We start from the raw sequence: 27458 nt of genomic DNA on the forward strand, positions 1-27458 counted from the left end.
GACAAAAACTGTTAATTCATGTAATCCTGATATCCTTATAAAGCAGACATGCTGTTATGATCCTCATTTTATGGACTAGAGAATTGAAGAACAGCCAGATTTAAATAATTTTCCTAATGTCAGACACAGTAAGTGGCAGAGTCAGGATTTGAAACCATTGCAATCTAGCTCCAGAGTCCTTTCTCTTACTGTACCATATTGTTATTAAATTGATACTGTAGGTCATTTCATAAGAGTTACCCTCTCCATTTATGGAGATATTCTTTAGTGTTTCAGTTGAGTGCCGTAATTTTCTCCATAAACCACTTGTACATTTTTAGATTTAATTAAAGGTACCTAATGTTTTTGTTGTTCTTATGAATGGTATATTCATTTAACCTCCATGTTCTGTTTGCATTTGCTTGTATTTAAAAATAGAATTGGTTTGTGTGTTATTTATAATAGATAAATATATTGATCAATGTATGTTGACCTTGTAGCCACTTACCTCTTGAACTCTCACTGTCATTTGTCCATTAATTCTCTTCGGACAGTATCATCTGCAATTCCTTCCTTTTCAGATTCTTATTCTTCACCCACCCCCTTCGGTTTTGTTCTGGCTGGGATTTCTGTGTAATGTTGAAATACTGAAAGTGAAGTTCTTGTCTGGGGCCCCCTCTCTACGCCCCCCTTTAAAGGAAGTGCTTTTATATTTATACGACTAGGTTTTTACTCCTAGGGTTTTTATAAAACCCTATGTCTGAAAAAGGAAAGTCTTTTCTAGTTGTCCAGGGGCTTTTAAATTGTGAATGGATATTATATTGAGTTTTATTAAATGCTTTCTGAGTTGATCATATTGTTTTTCTTCTCTCTTAATGTGGCAGATTTCTAAATTTTTCTAATATTAAGCCACTGTTTATTTGCTGAAATAAACCTAACTTGGTCATGACTGATTAACCTTTTTTATTTTTTAAAATAAACACTGGCTTCTTTAGGATTTTGACATCTAAGTTCATAGGTAGGATTGGTCTGAAATTTTCCTTTATTTGTACAGTCCTTAACTGGTTTTGGAATTAAGACTACATAAACCACATGGGATAAATTAGGAAACAGTCTTTTTTCCCCATCCTCTTGAAGTTTATGTTAATATTCGAGTGGTCTGTATCATAAAAGTTAGTAAAACTTACCCGTAAAAGCCGTCTGGTCTTGTGGAAAAGTTTTAAGTTACTGATTTAATGTCTTTAATAATTATGGGACCATTCAAGATTTCTTTTTATTCTTTTTTTTTTGGTCTTTTTTTGTCTTTTTAGAGCTGCACTAATGGCATATGGAGTTCCAAGGCTAGGGGTCCATTTGGAGCTGTAGCCTCTGGCATACCCCACAGCCACAACAACTTGGGATCTGAGCTGAGTCTGCAGCCTATACCACAGCTCACAGAAACAGCCAGCAACCCACAGAACAATGCCAGGAGTTGAACCCGCATCCTCATAGATGCTAGTCGGGTTCGTTAACCGCTGAGCCACAATGGGAACTCCTTTTTATTTTTGATTTACTTTTGTTTGGTAAGTTATTTATTTTTTAAGGAATTAATCTATTTCAGCTAACTTTTTTAATGTATTGGTTTCAAGTATATAATATTCTCTACATTGTTTAATCTCTGCAACATCTGTAGTTGTATGCAGTCCCTTATTGGTTCTGCTGTTTTTTATGAAGTCTCTTTTCTTCTTAATCTTGTGAGAAGATTATCATGTTATACTAGGTCTAGCCTTTGAAAACCATCTTTTGGCTTTGTGTATTGGATGGTAGTTTTCTTTTTACTTGGTTTCTAGTTTTACCTTTGTTGTTCCTTTCTCTTGGATTATCTGGTTTTTTTCCATAAGTTCTTAAGTTAAGAAGCTTAATTCATTCACTTTCTGTATTTTTTAATGTAGTGTTGTGGGATTCTTTGTTTTTTTTGCCCACACCTGCAGCATATAGAAGTCTCTGGGCCAGAAATCGAATCTGAGCCACAACCTTGATCTACACCACAGCTGTGGCAACGCTGGATTCTTAACCCACTGTGCTGGCTGGGGATCAAACTCAACGCCTCAGCAGTGACTCAAGCCACTGCAGAGACAACGCCAGGTCCTTAATGGCGTAGCACTACGCTATGCAGAAACTCCGAATGTAGTGTTTTTTAACATTAATTTCCCTTCAGAGCAGTTTTTATCTCTAGATTTTCAGTAATATTACATTTTTGTTTATGTTCCTTTTTTTTATGTTCCACTTTTAAATGACTTTAAATTTGTGATTTTTTTGACTCCTGAGTTACCAGAAATGTGTTTTTTAATTTGAAATATATGGAGATTATTTTCTCATAACTTTAAATTTTTTACTTGTAATTTAAGTTGTATGCTGGTCAGAGAACATGATGTCTCTTATTATCCTTTGAAAGTGTGTAGTAGTATTTATTTATTTATTGCTTTCTAGGGCCACACCCACAGCATATGGAAGTTCCCAGGCTAGGGGTCCAATCCGAGCTACAACTGCTGGCCTACACCACAGCCACAGCAACACAGATCCAAGCTGTGTCTGCAACCTACAGCACATCTCACGGCAACACCAGATCCTTAATCCACTGAGCAAGGCCAGGGATTGAACTTGCATCCTCATGGTTACTAGTCAGATTCCTTTCCACTGAGTCACAAGAGGAACTCCTGAAAATGTGTAGTATATTTTTATAAATGTTTTATGTGGGTGAGAAGAATGAGTGTTCTCTACCTGCTCTGGGCAGTGTTCTGTTATGCCCATTAAATCAACTTTGTTAGAAGCTCAGTTCTCATATATCTGTAGTTATTTTTATTTTTGTCTGCTCAAAGTGTCAGTAATTGAGAAAGTATATTAATCTCTCATGATCATGGTGGATTTTTCTGTTTCTCCCTGTTTTAATGTACTAATTTTTACTCTATAAAAAGGAAGCCTGCGTTGTTGAATATTTGGCATTTTAATTTGTTCTGTCTTCCTGGTCAGTTGCATCCTCTGTCTTCATTCAGATATTCATCCTTTCTTCCCTAGGGAATCCTTCCCTGGCTAATCCTTTTTGTATGACTGCTTTGTCATGAATATGTCTATTCCTAGGGAAATTGGGGGATAGTAGTAGTTTTTTTCCCTCCCAGCCTTTTACTTCAGCCGTTTTGTATCTGTTCATTTCCCTTATGTTCAGAATACAGGTAGACTTTATGAATTCACTCTGTTTTATAGTCTTACGACTTTTTTGAGCTATTCAGACTTGTCTCCCTTACTCCCTTTCTTTCCAAGTCTGTTTTGAATTGACTATTTCAGGTAATTTTTAAAACTGTTTTTCCCTATATTGTTTGGATATAATACATTTATGTCTAATTTTTTAGTGGTTTCTATTGAAATGTATTATTCTTATATCTGATAGAAGTTTTTTGATGAACTCTTGTTTACTACTTTTGCTTATTTTTTTGGTTATGAATGCTCTTGTTTTATTCTTATGCTTGAAATAAAATCTTAAGTACACATTTCTAGATTGGTCATTACTTTCAGCCCTTCGAAGATGTCCTAATATATGCTGGTTTACATTTTTTGAGATATTGGGAAGTTGGTGCTATATCTAATTCTGGTTGCTGTTCACCTTGCAAAATGAAGAGTCTTTATGTGTTAGGTTTGTTTCTGGGCATTTCCCCAAACTGTGGGGAAATGTTGTTTCTCTTTTCTATTTGTTACTATATGTTATTTCTCTTTTCTATTTATGAAATAATTTTTAATCTAATGGAGTATTTTTTTGTGGAATGTTTACTTTTTTTGTCTTTTTTGTTTTTTCAGTATCCAAACTTTTGTTTTTAATTATTTTTTCTTCTACAGTTGCCTTTCCCCATCTTCCTGGATCTGCTCCTTCATGGCCTAGTCTTGTGGACACCAGCAAGCAGTGGGACTATTATGCAAGAAGAGAGAAAGACCGAGATAGAGACAGAGACCGAGACCGAGAACGAGATCGTGATCGGGACAGAGAGAGAGAACGCACTAGAGAGAGAGAGAGGGAGCGTGATCACAGTCCCACGCCGAGTGTTTTCAACAGGTTTGTTCATTGTGCAGGAATTTGTACACGTGCATTGATTTTAATTATTTGATACTAATACCAATTTAATACTGAAGTATAGTTAATTTACAATATTGTGTTAGTTTCAGGCTACAGCATTATGAATCTGGAAGGAATATTCACTCCTTTTCAGATGCTTTCCCCATATAGGTCACTACAGAGTACTGAGTAGATTTCCTTACACCATACAGTAGGTTCTTGTTACTCTCCATTCCCTATGTAGCGGTGTGTACACATGTATGTTATATGTACTTTGGAATTTATATTCAGTGCCAGGATGGAAAATCCAGTTCAAGTTAGGAAAATCCAGTTCAATTAGGAGGAGTTGTTAGGTTAGCCATTTAAAAAGCATCAAGACTGTGTAATTCATAAGGACTTCCCAGTCTTCAAATTTGTTTGTTCATTTCTTCCTTTAAAGAATTTTGAAAATGTCATAACCCTTCATATATTTTTATCTTGCCATCTGAAAGTTTTCATCTTTAAACAGTTAGTAATATAGATAGAATTTCCAGTCTATTATAAATATCACAATTTAAAAATAAAATTATCATTACTCTTTTAAATATATCCAATGGATTAATAAGACTGGTTTACTAAAACCTCATTGTCTATTTTTTTTAAAAAATGAACAAACTCTCTTTAACATTTGGAAATTTTGCATTTCTTTTTGTACTTGAATTCTTATTTCTGAGCCACTTCCCTTAAAGAATTTTATTCTAAAGTAAAATATTTTTATTCTTTTTTTTGTCTTTTTTTGTCTTTTTGCCATTTCTCGGCCGCTCCTGTGGCATGAGGAGGTTCCCAGGCTAGGGGTCCAATCGGAGCTGTAGCCACCGGCCTAAGCCAGAGCCACAGCAACGTAGGGATCCGAGCCGCATGTGTGACCTACACTACAGCTCACTGCAATGCCGGATCCTCAACCCACTGAGCAAGGCCAGGGATTGAACCCGCAACCTCGTGGTTCCTAGTCGGATTCGTTAACCACTGAGCCATGACGGGAACTCCAAAATATTTTTATTCTTGAAATATTTTATTTTATTTAAATGGCTGCACCTGCAGCATATGGAAGTTCCCAGGCTAGGGGTTGTATCAGAGCTGCAGCTGCTGGCCTACTCCACAGCCACAGTGACATTGGATCAGAGCTGCATCTGCCACCTCAGCAGCAGCTTATGGCAATGCCATTAACCCACCGAGTGAGGCCAGGGATCAAACCCACATCCTTGGGGAGAAAATATTGGGTTCCTAACCTGCTGAGCTGCAATGGGAATTCCTGAAAAAGTCTTTATAATTGATCATCCTATCAGTCTTTCCTGCATCATATCTATGTAAGTTAAAAAGTATAAAAAAATATATATATATATATATAAAATTCCCAGTTCTTAGAAGAGTACCAGTCACTGGATTAGGGTGCAACCAAATCCAGTTGACCTCATCTTGATGATTATAGCAGCAAAGACTCTGTTTCCAAAGTCTTCAGTTTTCTCAGTTTCTTGAAAGAACACCCAGAGGGGGCTTTGCCACCATTTATCAAAGGACTGCCAGTTATATTTAACACTCTTTATTTTAATAGAGATAACTTGTCAACCTAATATGCACAGAAAGGGTTAGGGAAATTGAAATGCTATTAATTTTAATACATCTTATCCAGAATGTCTTTAAAAAATGAAACACCTTTATGTGTTTGGTATTTATTCTCATGCAAACCTTGGAGCTGCAATTTTTCCCCATTCTATTTATGGAAAATAGCTACCAAATAACTTAGCCGGTAAAAGATAGCTCCTATTATTGTCAAGCCAGCCAGCCACACCCAATATATGTGGGGGAAAAAGTCTCACTTCAGGAGTTCCTGCTGTGGCACAATGGGTTAAGAAATCAACTTCAGTGGCTCTGGTTGCTGTGGAGAGGCCTGGGTTCAATCTCTGGCCTGTGCAGTGGGTTAGAGGGTCTAGCTTTGGCACAGCTGCAGTATAGGTCATAGCCATGGCTCAGATTCCATTCAATTCCTGGCCCAGGAACTTCCATATACCAAGGGTGCAGCAGTTTAAAAAAAAGTCTGACTTCATTTTTCTGTTTAGTTAAATGAGTTACTCTGTATTCCCTATCTAAGATAATATAGTCACAGAATTCACAGTAATGTGCTACCTTCCCAGTGCTGTTTTGCTTTCCCCAGAAAGAAATTTTGTTTTTGTTTTTTCATTAGTTTGGGGCTAATTGTAATGACTCCCACCACACCACTCTACAGTATATCTGAAGTTAGAACATTCCAGGACACAGGCCAGAATACTCCATTTCTTATTTCATACTTTGTAACAGAAAGAGGTTTAAGAGAGAAAAACCTAATAAGCTGTATAGAAGCTTTATGGTTCCTTGAATAAAATAGGTCTTAGCACCAGTATTTTAAATTAGATCTTTTTGATGTCATAATGGTTTTCAAACCCTAAGCCAATAATGAACTATAGTAAAATTAGTGAAAAGAATGTAATTCTTTTGTAAAAGTCAGGTATGTGATGGAGAAGAGGTTAGCTGGAGAAGTGGCATGATGTTTTACTTGCAGGTCTATCATTAGGCAGTTTAGATTTGGGAAAGAATAAATATGGAAGTTAGGGGTCTGGAAAATTGATTCCCTAAAACTTTCTGTATCATTGAGAAGAATTCATATGCTGCTGGCCTATAGAATAAATTCAAAATTCTTTTTATGATCCACAAGTCCAATAAACCTTTTCTATTTTGACCCCAGCTCTCTCCCAAGCCGATAATACTGCATGCTGCAGCTACACTGAACTAGTTGCTCCTCTGGAAATCCCTCATAGTTTAACACGAGTTTTCTTCATGTTATTCCTCTCTTCTCTGCCTCACAAACTTTTACTCAAAGGTCCAGCTCACATTTGTCTTTGTGAGCCCTTCTGAACCTAAAGGAAAGAATTATTCCTTCACATGCTCCCTAAATACTTTATGTAATTCCTTCAAAGCATGTCCTTCTTAGTAAGAGTCTTTTAGGGCATTGACTAACATCTTTGATTTCTGTAGCCTCAGCACTTCTTATAGTAATTTCTGACACATAATTAATGTGTCCGTGAATGAAATAACATATATAATGGAAAAAGGTGAAGACAATAGAAAACAGCCTTGAAAATGGTGAAACTACGTTAGGTTTTGAAATGGATAAAAATCAACTGTTACTACTATCAAAGTATTAATTTGGGCTTTCTAACATCAGTCTAGGTACTTTCACAGTGTGTAATGAAATAAGTTAGAAATAACTTTCTTAATATCATCTGTTTTTATGGATGAGGTACACAGTTTGAAGATTTTTGCTGGATGAGGTGAGCAGTTCAAGATGTGAGCATATGCTTGGTTCAGATAGCGTTTGTTTTGTTAGATGTGGTTATGTGATCATAGGCATTAATAATCCAGAAAGGTCCTTAGGGATAATCCAGTCTAAATTTGGATTTGTCAGATGAGGAAATGGAAGCATAGAGAAATTAAGGCAATAGTAGAGCCATACTATCTACTGGAAATATGGTTGAGATAGTACTCAAAATCCTTCCTAGTCTTGAAAAATTCTGTTTCCTTCCATTTTCCATATTACTCTCTCTGAACTTGAGCTTTTTTTTTTCTTTCTTCTTTTGAGGGTGGTGAGGAATCACATTCATCCTTTCATTCATGCATCCGATGTTTTTTGAATCCCTATTACAAAGCAGAGCTGTGTACTGAGGATACAGAATTATTCATACACTGTCGTTTCAGATTTAACCATATAATAATTTTCAAGGTAATTAGAATTGGTTAGATGTTTGAAACATTTCATAAAAAGAAGTGCAAGAAGAAACTCAGTAGGATTTATTAATCTCCTTCCCTGTAGCTCCTAATAATATGACTTATACATTGTAGGCACCTGGTAAAAAATTTTTTTTTACCAAATAAGGTATGGTACACACATACAAGTGCGTGTGTGTGTGCATGTAAGTGTTTGTTTCGTGTTTGTGTGGGTAGGGTATGTGCTGTTAATAACTTCAGTCATATAAGTGTGTGAATTCTGTTATGTTCAAGGAAATTACTTTTCAAAAAGTTGAATTGTTTCTATATGTGGTTAAAACTAATATATTTGAGATAGTACTGGTGTCTCTGGAATGTACATGTTCACAAGGTAAGGAGCTTAATGGAAAACTTGATAGGAAAAAGACTAAAATGAATTGGTTTGCTACAGCTCACAAGTTATATTGCATAATACATTTATGAAATTCTTTGAATTCCTCCATTTCAAACACAAATACTGCTTAATTTTTACTGAAGCTAAAGATGTTAATGTTTAAACTGCATTTGATTTTCGGGTTGCTAGCTATAGGGCATCAGGAGTAATGTTTACCTAAATCTGAGTAAAAGTTCAAGGCCAGAGAGGAGAAAAAAAGGTGAAAGAATTTTGTGTTGTTCTGAATTATCCTAGGAATAAAGTGTTCTCTGAAAAATCCAAATGAAGTATAGGTAAAGGCCATTTTATTCTCCATACTGACATTCTAGCAATATGATATGTGTTATATGTGTTGTATTACAAATTACAGGGTCTTTGTTTTGGAAATTACAGGCCAGTTTCAACATCTGTTTTTCAGGCTGCTTAATTGTGGGCCAGAAAGAAGGCTGGTCATTTTAGGGTGTTTGAAATGAGCTCTGATGATTTCCAGGCCCAAAGAAACCTTGGTGCAGCTGCGTATCAGAGAAAGGGGTCTTTATATTTCATGTATGAGACCAAATCTTCCACTATCTGTAGTAAGGATTCTATCCGATGGCTGCCCTCAGAATTTTGAAGGCCTCTAAAATAACAAGAATTGATGTTGTGGTGAGAGGAAAAAGACAGGGTTATAAATGAAAAATGAGGTCATTGCCGTTATTTTTATGTACCTCCAATGAGAATCATTAAAAAGAGAACCTCATTTTCAAAGAGGGTAATATTAACATTCATTTGTCGTGGTAGGCGCTAGTTTATTCTGCTTTAGAAATATTATCACCGAGCCAGTCACTTTTTACCAAAAGAGTTCTGCCTCTGAAAAATTTAGCATTAATTTAATGCAGACAGCAAGCATGCATGTTAGCAGCCATTTATTGAGAGCCTACTCTTGTTCCAAACACTTTATAAATCTTATCACCACTTCTACAACAACCCTGAAAAAGATTGTTCCCAGGTTTACAGGTGAGAAACCGAGTGCTTAGAGAGGCTAAGTAACTTAGCCTGGGTCATACACTTGTAAGTAGTGGAATCGGGATGTGCTCCTGGGCCTGCTCTGCCCGTAGTCTTCCTGCTGGTCCACACTGCCTGTCTCGGTGCATTGCCTTCCACTTTTCCAATACCAAGTATATATATATATTTTTTTTAATTTTTAAATTTTTTCCTTTGCTCTTTTTAGGGCCACACCTGCAGCATATGAAGGTTCCAAGCTAGGGGTCGAAATCGGAGCTTAGCTGCCGGCCTACCCCACAGTCATATCAACTTGGGATCCAAGCTGCCTCTGTGGACTACACCACAGCTCACAGCAATGCTGGATCCTTAACCCACTGAGCAAGATCAGGAATCGAACCTGCATCCTCATGGATGCTAGTCAGATTCATTTCCCCAAGTATATATGATTCCAAAAAAATTGTGTATGTGTACACATTGCCATACATGTATTTGTATGTGTCCATATCATATACGTATAGGAATATATTTTTAGTAATGCATTTTTGAAAATGTGTCGCAAGCAATAATAAATTGGTCGTCAGTTGACTTGGCCTTAGGTAGCCCTAGTGAATCATTACTTTTGCTTAGAGACCACAGCCTGATTTGTTTTTATTTGGTTTATACTATCATCTGATTCTGTCTCCTGCTAGTTAGTCTCAGATTCCTTAACAGCTTTGTACAAATTACTGATAATTTGTATTATAGCATACATTTCTCAAAAGCAAAGCTCTTTAGCACACAGTGCTCTAAAAGATACTTGTATTCATTCTAAGAGAATTTATTGACATTAGAATGTAGAAAATACTTCTATGCTGAGCAACAACAAAAAAGACTCAAAGGATTAAGAGAAAAATAGAATGTTTCTATTTTCCTGAAAGGACATGAAAGATCTAAGGAGGTGACAACTACCCTCTACGTCTAGCTATCGGTTCTAGTTTCACCGGTTCATTCTCTCTAGAATCAGAAAATGGAAGTGCAGCTTAATATGCATTTCAAATTGTTTTCACCCTACCCCTCCTCCCCACAGAAAGTATTAGGTTTTTGGGACCTCAGAATTCAAGTTTGTCCATAGGCATTTTCTGCCCCCATTTTGTGGGGGTATTGTGGAAGTTGCTTTGGTGTCGCTCTGTTCTTAATGTTCACACCTCTTCATTGGATGAAAATATATGATTGAAAAACTTAAGAACGTTCATCTAGTTTCCACTGTGTAGCCATTGTGAGCCAAATATTTTTACTCTGTTTTTAGAATCTTAACTGTGTGCCTAAAGGTTTTACAAATAATAAGAATTTTGGCTGAGGAGTTCTTGCTGTGATGTGGTGAGTTGAGAATCCCACTGCAGTGGCTTGGGTCACTGTGGAGGTGCAGGTTCTGTCCTTGGCCTGGCCCAGTGGATTAAAGGGTCTGGTGTTGCCGCAGCTGCAGCTTGGATTCAGTCCCTGGAACTTCCATATGCCATGAGTGTGACCATTAAAAACAAAATTTGGTTGGAAATCTGAGATATACAAACATACTTTTAATTTTAAAAAGTAAAAGAAAATGAAGCTTCTGATTAAAATTTAAATTAGTTACAGTTCCCAATTTTTGAAGAGAGATAGCATCGTTACATAAAATTTCTAATCTGTAACAACTGTGAAAGCAAAGAACAAACTTGGTCCTTTAACGTAAGTGTAATTATATATTTTGTATTACATTAGATCTAATATTAATTTGGGACAGCATTGTTTTCCTCTCAGTTCCACAAATATTTACTTTGCTCCTATTCTGTATAAGATGATAACAGTAGGGCTTCTGGTTTGGACTCAAATCACATGTTTTGTAGTTTGAAGTCATTCAGAATCAACAGTCCAGTCAGTAGTCAAGAAAAGTTGTTTCTATTCCAATTTCAGTGATGAAGAACGATACAGATACAGGGAGTATGCAGAAAGAGGGTATGAGCGCCACAGAGCAAGCCGGGAGAAAGAAGAACGACACAGAGAAAGACGACACAGAGAGAAAGAGGAGACCAGACACAAGTCCTCTCGAAGGTTTGCTCTTTGATAAAATAGTAGATCACTCTGAAGCCAAGAGAGAAATTGATTTGACTTCAGGAAGTAAAAGCAAACATTTCTAAATAACCATTAGAGCATATGTGTTCCTTAGTTGGAAGATATCTGTTGAAACAGTTGGTTCCTTACAGGTTTCAACAAAGATTTTGAAATCTAACAGGACTACGTTTAAAACACATAAGCCAAAATTAGCATGAAATGAAAAAAGAGAATTAGATTCACTACCTTCCCTCTCTCGACACTGGGCTGGGGGATTGTATGAATCAATTTTCAATAGTCATTATTAAACAAATCAATGTTCAGTTTAATCAAAAAAATTTCAGGGCCTTGTAGTCTCAAAAAAAAATCAGTATTTTAATGCCTATTGTTTGTCTAAAATAGTTCCTGTTCTTCGTGCTTCAGTTTCTACTTTATAATTAGTCTCTTAGAATAATGTATGTGGGCCTAGCAGTCCTCTTGGTGCGGTGAGTAGTGTGTCAGTCTCATAATCTAAAGTACGTGGGCCTTGGGGTTCTAGGATAAAGTCAGTGAAGGTGAACCTAAAATGTGAATATATAATCTCAGCTTAAAAAGTCACATAAAAAAATTATTTCCCAAAATGTGTTTGAGAAAAAGAAGGTATTTAAAGCTCATTGTTACGCTGAGAATTTACCTAAAGAGGGTTGATTTCTGACACTACTTGTGTACTTAAACATTTTTAAGAATACACCTTCCTTTTCTCTTTAGTAATAGTAGACGTCGCCATGAAAGTGAAGAAGGAGACAGTCATAGAAGACACAAGCACAAAAAATCTAAAAGAAGCAAAGAAGGAAAAGAAGCTGGCAGTGAGCCTGCCCCTGAACAGGAAAGCACCGAAGCTACACCTGCAGAGTAAGGCAGGTCATGGCCTCTTGTGTATAGTAGTGCCAGAAATAGATACTCTAAATCTTGTTATTTTTCTGGATAATGTTTAAGAAATTTGCCTTTACTCTTGTTCTGTTAGTATGAAAAGTTAACTTTTTTCTTCCAAAATAAAAGAGTGAATTTTTCATGTTAAGTTAAAAATCTTTGTGTTGTAATATTTAAAAAACGAAAAGTAACGACTTTTGTATTGAAGAAAGTAATGTGAATGGGGCGCTCAGCAGGAAATTGAAAGCCCTGGGTTTAGCTGTGTACATACACACACAGTCTCTGAGAAGGGTCAAGGTTCCCTCCTGGCCAGTTTTCTTGAGTTTATCCAACACCAGTCTCTTAAGAGGTTGCACTGCAAAAATGCATCAAAAGGCACCTCTCAGTCTTAAGATTAAAACTAGTCTCTCATCATCGCTGCTGTGACGCTGCTGCCGAGCATATTTGAAGAACTCATATACAGTTTTGATATCACAGCTTTTTGATAGGTTCTTAAACTGTTCTAAATTTGGGTTCATGGTGAAACTAAAAGGAGAACTTTTATATCCAAAGTAAGAAAATCTAATAGTATTTGGGTGGCCTCTGAACTAACTTGCCCCAAGTGTAGTTTCTGGCAGGCACCTGGACACAAATTTGAATTGCCTCAAGGCCATCTTTTGTGAGCAAGGGTCAAGCTGGTTTGGCCTTTCTTGACGCTTTTTCCAGGGCTCATTAGTTGAGTGGCACATAGAGTTTTGTATAGTTACTAGCTATATTGTGAATTAAAACAAATGACAAGAGCTTTAGATTAGTCATTTCCTAGTAAATCTAAGAAAATATAGTTTATATAATTCTGTGAACATTTTTAGGGATAACCCATTGGAGGTATTTGTCAGTGATGGTAACAACATGGTTTTGAAAGAATGAATAGTAGGAACTTTAAGTAGTGATAACAGAAATGACCTTAGTATCACATACTAAAGACAGCTATATAATTTTTGAAAAATATTTATTTCTCATTTCATGAACATTTTCCAGCAATGCACTTTAAAAATCCTCTGTCCAGAAATTGTTTTTAAAATGTCCAGATTGTACCTTTTGCAGAGACCTTAGCATATACCAGATTGTTAATTTAACTGGGGGGATTTGAATTCAGTGGGGTCATACAGACCATATCAGCTGTTTGAGAGCTTTTTATTGAATAGAAAAATATAAACTTAAACGTTGTAGAGTAATGAGAAATTCTCTACAGTGAATAGAAATTATTAGTAATGTTTTGTCTTGAGAATTAATATTTTCTCAAGATGTAACTGGCTTTCATTAGATCATACTTTTCCTGACATTAAAATTCACATTTTTACAATATAGCCTTCAAATACAAAAATTGACAAGATAAATACAGTGTTTCAACTTAGCTTATTTGTGATTTCCTGTTTTTCTGTGATCCATCATTGATTCTATAAAAAAGTGCCAGGCCAAGAAACAATAGTGAGAGTAATTTTTCCTTTAAGTTCTTTCAGCATCCTTGCCAAGCAAGCATGTATCATTCCTGATGTACTTCTACCATTTACAGCAAGAAGAATATCCCCACATCTAAAAAAAATAAAACAAGGTGTATGATTAACATTTTGAGCCATAGCAAAAATAATGCAGGGGTTTTTTTGGTGGTCCTAAAAGTTTTTGCTACCTGTATTTTAATTTTATTGCTTCTAATTAAGCTCCCTCCCCAACACACACACTTAGATTTGTCAAATTCTATCTGTTCAGCTTGTTTTAGAAAAAATGCTAAAAGAATAGAAAGTTGCTCTATGGGACCAAGAGTAACTAGTCATTTTAGAGTTCTTAGAAATTGAATGACACATAAATGTTTTTAATTTCTTACCAAAAAAAGAAGATATAATAAATACCTGCCTTATTTCAAGTGGTACCAAGGTTTTGCACATATAAAACACAATCTTAGAATATAAGTTTTTTTTAAGTAGTCATTATTATTACCTAATTCTTCCATCATTGTATGCTGGTGTTCCTTCCACAATGGATTTGATGAAGAAAGGTTTGTTCCCATTGTATTCTTCGTAACCTCCTACAATGCAGAAGCCCAGACTTCCAGCTGTGTTTCTTCGTAATACAACATCTTTACAGTTATACAGGTACCTGAAATAGAACGTCGTAATCAGTGTAAATGCAGTTAATTTAAACTTAGTAACTACTGTGATTCATCTCCCATTCCCTTTATTGGCATAGTTTTTTAAGGCTTAATAGCACTGGATAGGTCTCACTCAAAATTGTGTCATACCCTAGTCACCTTTGTGTCGTTAGCTGGCTTTTTCTAATTGAACTTCTTTTTTCCTTAGCTAAACACCCTTTGAAAAGGGCAGTGGGTTCCTACTGTACAGCACAGGGAACTGTGTGCGATTGGGTTACTTTGCTGTACAGTAGAAATTGAAGTAACATTGTAAATCAACTATAATAAAAAAAATTTTTTTTAAACTATCTGAAAAAGAAAAAAAAAAATGATAGCACCTGTTCTATTTATATGTCTTTGGGAAAGAATCATTTTTGGCTTAAAGAAGATTTAATCTCCATTTATGTTAAAAAGTTGGATATGCCTAAATCTTCACTGATAAACACATTCAAGCATACTATAGATGTCATTTTTATTTACTTATGGATGTAAATAATTTTCAATGGAGACAAAAATGATTTGAATTTAATCTCAAAATTTAAACATAACCCTAATTAATGCATTGGCTAAAGTTTTAGACTTATGAAAAATATCAGTTTATAGGTAGTTCTGTGTGTTTGATAGCATGCAGGCAGGCATAGTGAATGGAGATTGAAGTATATTTAAATATTACAAGGGTGATTCATATTGAAGGTGAAAAAACTGCCAGTAAACTGAATAGCAAGTTACAACAGGAATGGGAGAAAGACCACAGGTCTTCTATAAATAGGTAGAACCTGCTAAAATAGAAAATTAGATTGAAAAAGCTCTTCCTTTTACTATTCAGTGACAGTTGGGTCAGTGTTAACATAGGTGCAGGCTAAATATAAAACTGTCTTTCAGTTATGACAGAGGTGTTTCAGGAGCTGAATTGGACTCGAAAATCCCCCAGTCCAGGAACTGATGTGGAAGAAAATCAGCATTTTCATGTTGGTAAAAATTAAGATAACGATTGTTTTGTTTATAAACTGTACCTTAAAATATTAACTGCTTTTTGAGAAACCAATAAAAAGTTTCTTGTGAAATGTTTTGTTAAGTGATGAGGTTGGTCATTACGTCTGTTACCCACCGTGCCAATCACTGTAACAGGACTTTTTTTTCCATGGCATTCCAACTCCCATTTGAAGTAAAACAAGTTGTGTGTTTGTTTGGTGGGTAACTTTAAAATGTAGTGCTAAAATTCAACTCAATTTTGTTTTGAATCTCTTGTCATAGGTCATTTATAATAATTTCTTTGACTGAAATGACAGCTGAAAAACGGTTTTCATCTAGCTGGAAGAAAATCAAAATAGGAGAGGAGGAATAGCATTGATTTTCACAATCATGCTGCATAACAAACCGGCTTGATTGTGGCAATCGTTGATACTCCTCCTCCTCTCCTATTTTGGTTATATCCTCCAGCCAGACGAAACATATTGCCACTCATGCCAGTGTCTTTTCTAGGTTCCCAAAGCACCCTGTGTCTACAAAAACAATATTTTTAAATTATTAATATTAATTATAACCTATACTTCATAACTTTTAATCGTTTACTATGACATGCTGTTGCTTAGAAGTGTGAGGGCTATTCCTATTGCATAGCATGTTATTTCATTCAACACCTGCCTGCCAAGCAGGGCCATTTAAAGACCTACAGAGACACTAGATATTCTTTTGTTGCGGTACCACTCATTTATTATAACAAACACATTCAAGTGCACTCATATCCCACATTAGCTATAGGTGAGCTTGGGGCAGCTATAAAAAAGACTGTAATTTTGCTATTGAAATGACTTCACCATGAGTTACTCCTTGGATTCCCAATTTAACTCTGCCTTGTTAGCAGTCATACAGGGAGAATAATAGGGAAGGAATGGCAAACAATCCGGGGCCAGAGGTTAAGCAATGAGGAAAAATACATACTATGCTGTTGGCTACAAGGCATACCCACTGAATGACAAAAGTCAAGTCATTCACATTGCTGCAGAACTTGCTTTAGGGGAGAGAGAAAGCCCATGGTAAAACTCAAATCATAAAAGCTAAATATAGGCTTCACATCTTCTTAAGGATGCTCACCACAACTTAACTGCAGAATGATTTAAGATCCCTAAACAGACAGCCTGGTTCAAATCCCAGTCCTGCATATTAACTACCATATAATCTTGGGCAAGTCAACCACTGTGCTTCAGTTTCCTGTCTTTAAAGTAGGGGTAATATTAGTACCTAGACCATAGGGTAACTTTGAGTTTTAAATGAGTGAAAAATTCTAAGCATAAAGCATAAATTCTAAGTATAAAGTTCTTAGCAGAATACCTGGCACAGAAAAAAGGTTATATAAGTGTGAGCTACTGCTATTTTATTTCCAGATTTGAATGTGCTTGGTAGTGTCCCTTATAGTTACAATGTAAAAGTTTCTGCCTTAAAAATCCATGCTCATCTGCCTCCATTCTCTTCCTCTCCTAAATCAGAATGCTTTTAAGAATTTCAGGAAGGTAAATGGTTAAATTCTTAGGCAAGAGGAGGAATGAGTTAATGTGTGTTGCTATCATACTAGTCTGGATGAGAGCATGTTTGGAAAGACTTCCAGATGTGGAGTGTGGGCCCTGAGAGCCAAGAGTGACTAAAGCAGGTCTTCAGTGTTTTCTGAATCCCCTCCAATTAAATGGCTTCTGATTATTTGTATAGCTTAGAGACCATGTCTGGATCTACTGCCCAGAGGTCACGTGGGGCACCCCTGAAAAGGCTGAGGCATAGCTGCATTATCCTTAATAACCTACTTTTACTCTCTGCTACTGTTTCTTTTATCTGACACCCGCTGGTCAGCACACTACTGGTACCCCCTTCATATACATTCATTCTACGTGTTGGACTGTACTTGACATCACAGTGTCCTAGAAAAGAGATTGTTTCTAGACCTGCTGCTGTTATAACATTTTTCTTCATTAGTAGAGAATCTTAGGTAACTGGCTGGATTGTACTTCAGAGCAAATAGTTTTCCTTCAAGATCTCTTAACCAAAAGGGAAAAAGGTTTGACAGAGCAAATATATGACTTGGAGGGAAATGTCGTCTTTGAATTAAATCTATTTGTAGCCTAAATTTCTAGCGGTTCCAGCAGGCAAGTAACTTTTGCTGAGGTATGCCAAATGGCTAGAAGCATTTAAGCCAGTGGTATTGCGTCAGTCAGGGAGAACCTGGGGTCTTTGAGGTTCTATGAAGTTTGGATCAGAAATGTGAGTGGACCTCCGACCCATGAAAGTGGAAGCAGGGTTATGACTGGGGAATCACATCCTGAGACTATTTGGTGGCCTGTGTCAATTGCATGATGATTAAGGACTTTGAAAAATGGCAAGGTGGCCATACTTCTAGTTTGCAAACGTCAGAGTGAACATTGTGTTTCTCCTGCTTTTAAAATGACTATAAAGGCAAGTAGGAGACTTGTAAACAGGAATGCAAACTCCATATAAAAACTGAAAGCTGCCAAAGTCAAAGAGGGAAGGTGGAAGAGAGGCTGCCCGCCTGCGGACCAAGCCTGCAGGTCTTAGAGCTGCGAGGAGGACCGCTACTGTAGGTTGACGTAGGCAGGCTGGCTGTTGGCAGAACTTCCCTGGACCCAGCTAGGCAGAGAAGACAGCCATGAGTGAAGTGACAAAAGCCCAAACAGGGAGTTCCCGTTGTGGCTCAGCAGAAAAGAACCTGACTAGCATCCATGAGGACGCAGGTTTGATCCCTGGCCTTGCTCAGTGGATTAAGGATCTGGTGTTGCCATGAGCTGTGGCATAGGTTGCAGATGCGGCTGGGATCTGACATTGCTTGTGGCTCTGGCCGCCAGCTGCAGCTCTGATTTGACCCTTAGCCTGGGGACCTACATATGCCACAGGTGTGGCCCTAAAAAAAACAACAACAAAACACTCAAACGGGTAATCCATAGAGGAAGCATGCCTGGCAGTGCAGGAAGTAGCAGCCTCTCAGGATGGTAGGTTGGAGAAAACGTGTGCTGTGAGTGGCCTTGCAAGGCTGATCTTTGTTGGTTTGGGAGAAGTAGAGAAACATACAACCCTGTGCCATAAGGAGAAGTTTCTACCCTCTGGAAGATGGGCCCAGTTCCTTTTTTTTTTTTTAATTATAAACCTCCAGCAGATAGCCACTCCAGGAAAAATTTACCTACCGCAAAGATTAAAAGATGAACCAGCAGAGATGCATTATAAAAGGAGGAAAGTAACAGAAAAAAAAATTTAACAGAAAAATCACTTGCCAGAAAAATGCTGCCATAGAAATGAAAAGCTGCTGTAGAAAAGGAAATGTATAACCAACCATATTACAGTGAATTTAAAATAGTTCTGAAACAACTGCTCTATAAAAGAGATCAAGGCAGAAATGTAAGGTTTTATTTTTTAAGAAAGATAGACGGAAAGAGGAGACGAAGTGGAAGAGAAAAACAAATGAAACTACTAAGGAAAAGGCATACTACCAAAACCAGGAATGTGAAGGACAGATGGAAACCAGCAAAGAACACAAAACGTTAGAAATAAACAGCTGAAAAGGGTTCAAGAAAAAATAAGAGATGGGAAACAAAAAGATATCAAATAAATCCATATCTGAACTCCCTGAAAAGAACCCAAATAACAGAGCATTTATCTTGATTATTAGATGGAAAGACCAGGCCACACAGAAGGAAAGAAATGAGACAGGACCCACTTCCCCACACCACCACTCAGTGCTGGCCAGCAGGGATTCGATGCCCTCAGTTTCCCCAAAGAGGCACTTTGGTAGTTTTATAACCAGGTAACCTGTCACAGGATTGTACAGAAGGACCATGAATTCTTTAACCAGTTTCTACTAGTACTATCACTGTACCTTCCTATGAATTCTTCCTGCAGCATCGTTTGTGACAGCTGAGATGAAAACAATCTCAGTGTCCCCTACCAACAGGACTGCTTGAATCAATTGTGGTGCCTCTCCACAGAAGAATGCTATCAGCCATAAAAAAGGACGAGGCAGCTGGATGCATACTGATAGGAAATGATACCCAAAGTATGTTGTTAGATTTAAAAAAATTATGGTACATCATCGTGTGTATGCTACCATTGTATGTGTGTGTACATATATACATAGACTGGAGGTCAGCAAACACAGCCCGGCCCAACACCCAATTTTGTAAATATACAGCCATGCCCTTTTCTTGCTGTCCTTGGCCAAATGTGCTCCTGCATCCCTTTGTGTTTAGCCAGGGCCACCTGAAAGCAGGAGAGGTGAAACCACAGAAGGGCTTCTTTTTACCTCCCTGCAAGTTCTAAGGGCTGCCACTAGCCAACTAGGAAAAGGAGCCTTTCCTCTGCTCCAGGGTATGTGGACACAGGTTGGAATACAGCCCCCTCTCCCTGTCAGCTGAGCCTCCTGCTGCATGTACAACCCACACAACTGTGCATGGCAGCCCTACGAGCTCCTCAACACGAATGCTTAACAGTGTTTCCACATCCAGGCTTTTGACCCTGCTGAGGATTACTGTGTACATTTTCAGTTACAAAAGGGAAGAGAGAATTATTTCCAATGGGCCCACAACCAAGCCTGGGTCTCATTAAGATGCTAGTGCCGTGAATCAGCCCAAGAGAGTGAAACAGTGGTCTAAGAACTGTAATTGTTTCCGCCCACACCTCCCCAAGGATGTCACATTGGGACTCACTGTGGTAATTCCAGCCACATGACCCAGGAGGGGGACCAGTCGCCGGGTGGGGCTGTGTTGTGGTTGGAGTCCAGGGCTGCTGGGCTGCTGCAGTCTTCCTGGGGCTCATATTCTTTGACTTCCAAAGCCTTAAGTACCACCGAGGAGGATGTGCTTTTCAATAAAGCAACTGCCTCGCTCCGGCTGACCTCTGTTAGTTCAATCCCGTTCACATTCAACAGAATGTCACCTAGTGGCCAGAGAAACAGAAGCCGTCCTTACTTAATGAGAGTGCAAATGGGAACATTAGCTGGATAAGCAAAGGGGCAGGGACTGGCTGGGATGCTGGGATGTGGTGGGGAGAGAGGCACCTCCTTAGCCTTGTGTCCACTGGGTTCTCATATAGCAAACAGCAGTGTTCAGGTTCCAAGTCATTGGTAAATCATGTATGGGGGTTTCTAAAGCATTTCTATTGGTATTTGGCTCTTGCCTTTACATAAAAAAAAAGGGGAGGGGGGAGAAGGAAGGAAGATAAAATAGCCACATTCACTATTTAATCAAAGAAAACCTATTCCCCCCCCCCCATTTTTAGCACCAAGGCATAGATAGCATGTGGCAAAAGCTCCCAGCACCAACACAGAGCCTGGCATTAGCAGACACCCAATAAATATGCACTGAATGAATAAACAAGAAATTCCCCATGACAGTGTCTGGCAGATGAGTCTGCAGCAGTTAAGAAAAATGGGTCCTGGAGTTCCTGTAGTGGCTCAGCGGTCAATGAACCTGTCTAGTATCCATGAGGACATGGGTTCAATTCCTGGCATCATTCAGTGGGTTGGGGATCTGGCATTGGCATGAGCTGTGGTGTAGGTTGCAGATGAAGCTCTGATCCCACGTTGCTGTGGCTATGGTGTGGGCTGGCAGCTGCAGCTCTGATTGGAACCCTAGCCTGGGAACTTCCATATGCTGTGGGTGTGGCCCTAAGAAGACAAAAAAAAAAAAAAAAAAAAAAAAAGAAAAGAAAAATGGGCCTGGAACTGTGTTTCTGAAGAGGTGGAAAGGTGAGGTCACATCTCTATTCATTGCAAAGGTGATGACTACTACCATTGGTTACATCCCTACCACATGGGGACAATCATACTGTATAACCCTCTGCTGACCTTGGTTGACCTCCTTGTCCTCCACCCAGGTGCTCAGGTGAAAAAGAAAAGAGAAAGTAAAATACATACCTCCCCTACCTTTAATTTTTCTTTTTTTTTTTTCTTTTCAGTCTCTTTGTCTTTTTAGGGCCGCACCCACGGCATATGGAGGTTCCCAGGCTAGGGGTCCAATCGGAGCTGTAGCCACCAGCCTACACCAGAGCCCCAGCAACAGCAACGTGGGATCCGAGCCATATCTGTGACCTATACCACAGCTCATGGCAACACCGGATCCTTAACCCACTGAGGGAGGCCAGGGATCAAAGACGCAACCTCCCAGTTACCAGTCGGATTCACTAACCACTGAGCAATGACAGGAACTTTTAATTTCTATTCTTTTAGCTCCCTCCTATTTTTCTGCCTCCTTTAAATATCTTTTTCACACAGAATAACCATTAGCAAGAGTGAAAGGACAGGGGGAGAAAGATGGGAAAGGCCTCACGTTTACCCAGACCCTAAAGAAGCACACAAACCCCTTAACATGCCATCCCCCCTGCTCCCTGGGCAGAGCATCTGGACTTCAGAAACTCCGCACTTGAATATAGATGCTGGAAGGGCAGAACTGTCCAGCTAGCCACCCCTTCATGAGAACTGACAATACCATTAAAGATCCAAACTGAACATCTCTCCTCCCCTCGAAGTAGCTCAAGTCGCATAAGATTAAAGTGGTGAAACACTTTTCGCCAATGGGAAAGTTCCTAGCTTGGTATTTTCACTTAAGGAATATACATTGACTCAAACTCTATCAAAATTATGTCTCCTATACAACCCATAAAATAAACAAGTCACGAAGAGTTCATGAACAGTTTCATCACTGAATCAACTGACTAAAGAATCACTTAGAATGAATGGAATCAACTCATGCCACAGAATCAAGGTAACTTGCTCACCACTGTAGCAGTTTCCTACTAATTCTTGGCATAGTTTGCAGGTACACATTTTACCAGCAAGCAAGGTGGCTCATGTCAACCCAGATGAACTAAGAGGAGAGAAACCCAGTCCAGCAACTATACTCAAACCAATCAAGGTCAGTGGGTAACAAGAGTCCTGGCCAGATCACCCTCCCCTTCTCTTGTTCATTCTGAAAAGAGTTCCTTAACCCAGCAAGCTGCTAATTCCTTTTAAAACTCTGCCAGCCCAGTGCTTTGTGTCTCTTTACTCATTACCTGTTTTTATTCTTCCATCTCTGCTTATGACTCCTCCGGGCTCAACACTGATGACATAGATCGGCAAATCCCACTCCCTGTGTGATGCTCCCCCTGCGACGGTCATGCCGAGGGATTCGCTGGGTTCTTTTCGGACACTTACCACCTTCTCGTGACAAATGACCCCAGGATGGAGGGGCTGAGGGCACAGACAGAAAAACAAACATAGCGCATTTGCTCACAAGCAGGTTTGCATTTCCTACATACAAAAATTACCAAGATTGCATAAATACATGATGGTGGTTCTCGGTCTCATGGGGGGAAGAGATGCACAGAGAATTCTTATGTGGTCCCCACCCTCAAGAGTTGCACTGTCCCAAATTCCATGGGCTGACTGAGAGAAAATTCACATTTCAAATGGGACCAGTCAGAAGCAGAAAGAGGAAGGGGTTGGAGACCACTGGAGAAATATCTAAGCGACTCATTTATTCCCGATAGAGTGAGACAACATTTCATAAAATTCTTGTCATTCATGAATACCAGGATTTTTTCCTAAGTTTAAAAAAAATTCCAATAAAGTAGTTTAACATAGGGAAGTAATCAATTATAGAAGTCCTTAAAGAAAAATAATGTATTTCATAGATACTATACACTAAAAACTCAACCAAGATCTTGGTTTTTCCCTAATTGGAACTTGACTCTTACTTCAGCAGTTCTAAATCATGTGCAAGTTATATCCTTTCATTTTACTACATAAAAACATCATATATACGCTGTAGAATACACATCATGGACCAACTTTTGAAGAGCAAATTAAGAGGATTGTGAATATGATTCAACCACACCAGACTAAAAACATCAAAACCACCTGCAACATTATCTTGAAGCAATTAAAGTAGGTCAAGGGTATTGCTTATCAATGAATACATAGCAATACATATTTTTCTAAAAAGTTATTCTCCTTTCCACTTGGGCAATGACTTATGAGGCTAAGTGGGCATGTGCACTGCAAATAAATGTGTAACACTTGATCAAACCTCAAAGAAGTCTACGGCTCAATATATAACTTCAGGGTTTTTGTTTTTGTTTTGTTTTTTTAGGGCCGCACCCATGGCATATGGAGGTTCCCAGGCTAGGGGTTGAATCAGAGCTACAGCTGCCGGCCTACGTTGCAGCTGCAGCAATGCAGGATCTGAGCCGCATCTTCAACCTATACCACAGCTCATGGCAACGCTGGATCCTTAACCCACTGAACAAGGCCAGGGATCAAAGCTGCATCCTCATGGATGCTAGTTGGATTCATTACTGCTGAGCTACAATGAGAACTCCAAATATAGCTTCAGTTCTATCTAAAGAAAGAACATTTAAAAAAAAAAAATCTGACACAAAAATAATCAAGCTACAGAACAAAGTATACTTCATTTTGTGTGAAAAAGGGAGGGAAATAAGAATTTGTATTAGTATTTACATTTTCATAAAGACACTATGAAAAAAAGGTGGTTTCATGGGGGTGAAGGTGGGAATTGAACAGCTGAGGGATGGGTAAGAGACTCAGGCTATACTTTCCACTTTTTGAACCCTGTGGATATATTATCTATTCAGCAAATTGAATTAATTATAATTAAACTTCCGTAAATTTGATGGCTGACATCATATAGAACTAATACTTGCATGCACAGATTCACTTTCTTTTCTTTTTCTTTTTTTGCCTCTTATGTCCACGTCCACACATATGGAGGTTTCCAGGCTAGGGGGTCGAGTTGGAGCTACAGCTGCTGGCCTATACCACAGCCACAGCAACGTAGGATCCGAGCTGCGTCTGCAACCTACACCACAGCTCATGGCAACCCTGGATCCTTAACCCACTGAGCGAGGCCAGGGGTGGAACCCTCGTCCTCATGGCTCCTAGTTAGTCTGTTAACCACTGAGCCATGAAGGGAACCCCCAGATTCAATTTTTTTTTGGCCACACCCATGGCATGCAGAAGTTCCTGGGTCAGGGATCAAACCTAAGCCACAGCAACGACAATACCAAATCCTTAACCACTAGGCCACCAGGGAACTCCCAAAATCAAATTTTTTTTTTGTCTTTTTAGGGCCACACCCGTGGCATATGGAGGTTTCCAGGCTAAGGGTCGAATCAGAGCTACAGCTGCCAGCCTATGCCACAGCCACAGCAACATGGGATCTGAGCTGCATCTGCAACCTACACCACAGCTCACGGCAATGCCAGGTTCTTAATCCACTGAGTGAGGCCAGGGATCGAACCCGTGTCCTCATGGATACTAGTCGGGATTGTTAACCATTGAGCCATGATGGGAACTCCCAGAATTAATTTTTTTTTTTTTGGTCTTTTGTCTTTTTTGTTGTTGTTGTTGCTATTTCTTGGGCCGCTCCCGTGGCATATGGAGGTTCCCAGGCCAGGGGTTGAATCGGAGCTGTAACCACCGGCCTACGCCAGAGCCACAGCAACGCGGGATCCGAGCCTCGTCTGCAACCTACACCACAGCTCACGGCAACGCCGGATCGTTAACCCACTGAGCAAGGGCAGGGCCCGAACCCGCAACCTCATGGTTCCTAGTCGGATTCGTTAACCACTGCGCCACGACGGGAACTCCCAGAATTAATTTTTAATGCTTATATTATGAACTACGATAAGCCTAGGATTTTTATGCATTTGTTATTTTGTGGTTTCCTATGGACTTAAATAACCTGTATCTGTTTTAAAGGCATTGTTATAGACAGCAACGTCCTGTGACTGTACCCCTAGCCCTGAACATAGCATTTAACACACTGAGGATGGTAAGTACATGTTTGTCAAATAAAATGGATGGAGAAATTGTAAATTGCCACATACTGTTTTGATAGTAACAGAACAATAACTCGGAAATTAAGAATAACTATAGCAAGGTATATGTTACAATGAGTACTTTTGAGATCTGAGTTGTGTTTACATAAGCCTTAGAAATTTGTATTGGGTTTTTGGGAGATTTTGTTATTTTGTTTTGTTTTATTTTGTTTGCCATACTCATGGCATATGGATGTTCCTGGGCCAGGGATGCAACCTGAACCACAGCTATGACCCACACCATGCTGTGGCAATGCCAGATCCTTTTAACCCACTGTGCCAGGCTGGGTTTGAACCCTTGCTGCCACAGAGACAATGTCAGATCTTAACCTGCTCCACCACAGCAGGAATTCCTAAAACTTAGAACTGTGAAGTGCTCTGTAGAGACTGGTTATCAGAGGAAGGTTGGGGCTTTCTTCAGAGGAAAGTTTCAAGGCAAGACAAAGAAGTAACAGAATGGACAGAGTTGTGTTGGTGTTCCAGCTGAGGCCAAGGAGCAGATTTGGAGCAGATTTCAAGACCCCCCCTTAGTAGGTGACTTGTCCTTTCTAAAAAGCAGGATGGATCTAGATTCAGGATGTCTCTCCCTTTAACCACAAATATCTCTCAGAAGATCCCAGCTTGGAAATACAAGCAATTCTGAAATTGCTTGGCAAAACTCTTAACCCAGAGACTCCTACGGGCTGCTGGGCTGCCCTGCTGCTTCAGCTCACTCCTGGGGATATTCATAAAGCATTTACTCTTGGTCCTCACAAAGAACGGCTTAACTCCATTATTTCCAGGTATTGTAGGGGTAGGTGGTCAATCTCTCATGGTGATGTCTTAAACACAGTATGGAATGTTCTGGAAAACAAGGTCATCTTTTTCATATAAACACACCCACACCCACATGCTTTATCTCTTCTTGAATAGTTGCCTAGTACGTCATCATATGAATATGTCATATCCACCATTAATGACCATTTGAGTTTTTTAGTCTTTTGCAAAATTAAACAGTGTCACTGTGAACATCCTTAGACACACATAGCTTATGCACTTGTGCACTTGTGCAAATATTTCTTTAGCTCAATGTCCCAGAAGTATAACTGCAAAACCAAGAGCTTTTGATAGACATTGATAAATTACCTTTAAAACAGCTCCATCATTGATAATTTCACGAACTCATTGTGGAAATGCTCATTTCACACAATTCTGCCAATCCTGGGTTTAACTATAATGTTTATCCGGTGAAAAAATTCCAATAATTTAATTGCCTTTCTAGTAGAAAGTTTGGACATCGTTTATCATTATTTGGGTTTCTAATAGTAATGAGTACATGAAATTTTTAAACACTGCAATCACTCAAGCTCCTTCTGACTTCATCTATGAAATGGGTAAGAATGCCCACATTCTACAAACCTCTGGCTTAAAAAAAACTGCATTTAAATGGAAGATATGACTTTTATCTGTGAATAATTTGGTTAAAAATATGTTACCAAATTCAGAGTTCCCGTCATGGCGCAGTGGTTAATGAACCTGACTAGCATCCATGAGGATGTGGGTTTGATCCCTGGCCTTGGTCAGTGGGTTAAGGATCCAACGTTGCTGTGAGCTGTGGTGTAGGTCGAAGACGCGGCTTGGATCCCACATTGCCGTGGCTCTGGTGTAGGCTGGTGGCTACAGCTCCAAATAGACCCCAAGCCTGGGAACCTTCATATGCCACAGGCGCAGCCCTAAAAAGACAAAAAGGCAAAAATAATATGTTACCGAATTCATTTGAAGGTAGCAATATTACATAGCTTGTGAAATATTCCAGAAGTTACACTGGCTTCTTTCCTGCCACTCCCGTTAATAGGAATTACTGGTGAAGCTTTAATATTTTGTTGTGAATAAATATTACTTGAATAATTAATCAGCCATATACTCCTTCAGGAAAAGGACAGAAATTATTTGTTTTCTACCTCAGTGTAACAAGCCAGGCAAACCAAGGCTCATCATTAAAAAAAAAAAAAATCTGATTGGAGTTCCCATTGTGGCTCAGCAGGTTAAGAACCCAATTAGCATCCATGAAGATGTGTGTGGGTTCTACCTCTGGCCTCGCTCAGTGGCTTGGGAATCTGTCATTGCCATGAGCTGTGGTGTAGGTCACAGATGGGGCTCAGATCCCGTGTTGCTGTGGCTGTGGTGTAGGCTGGCAGCTACAGCTCCCATTTGGCCCC

The 27458-nt window shown here is 38.9% G+C and overlaps 2 protein-coding genes across 38 annotated transcripts in view; one reads left to right on the forward strand and one right to left on the reverse strand.

Moving 5' to 3' along the window:
- The window catches only part of FIP1L1 (factor interacting with PAPOLA and CPSF1), a 75201-nt gene extending 62826 nt beyond the window's left edge, over nt 1–12375 (forward strand). For 28 of the 33 annotated variants that reach the window (XM_047799589.1, XM_047799595.1, XM_047799590.1 and 25 more), the window contains 3 exons: nt 3847–4060; nt 11181–11318; nt 12066–12375. In XM_047799589.1, coding sequence (XP_047655545.1) covers nt 3847–4060; nt 11181–11318; nt 12066–12213 — 500 coding nt within the window. In that variant the 3' untranslated portion in view covers nt 12214–12375. The remainder of the gene's footprint in view (nt 1–3846; nt 4061–11180; nt 11319–12065) is intronic. The other 5 variants (XM_047799617.1, XM_047799621.1, XM_047799619.1 and 2 more) reach the window with 2 other exon arrangements.
- An 823-nt stretch (nt 12376–13198) lies between these two features.
- The window catches only part of LNX1 (ligand of numb-protein X 1), a 211069-nt gene continuing 196809 nt past the window's right edge, over nt 13199–27458 (reverse strand). For all 5 annotated transcript variants that reach the window (XM_047799585.1, XM_047799584.1, XM_047799581.1 and 2 more), the window contains 4 exons: nt 22435–22612; nt 20091–20319; nt 14202–14360; nt 13199–13799 (listed from right to left, as the gene is read on the reverse strand). In XM_047799585.1, the coding sequence (XP_047655541.1) occupies nt 13664–13799; nt 14202–14360; nt 20091–20319; nt 22435–22612 (702 nt within the window). In that variant the 3' untranslated portion in view covers nt 13199–13663. The remainder of the gene's footprint in view (nt 13800–14201; nt 14361–20090; nt 20320–22434; nt 22613–27458) is intronic.

Source organism: Phacochoerus africanus, chromosome 10 (assembly GCF_016906955.1).
Source record: "Phacochoerus africanus isolate WHEZ1 chromosome 10, ROS_Pafr_v1, whole genome shotgun sequence".
In the NCBI taxonomy this organism is placed as follows: Eukaryota; Metazoa; Chordata; class Mammalia; order Artiodactyla; family Suidae; genus Phacochoerus; species Phacochoerus africanus.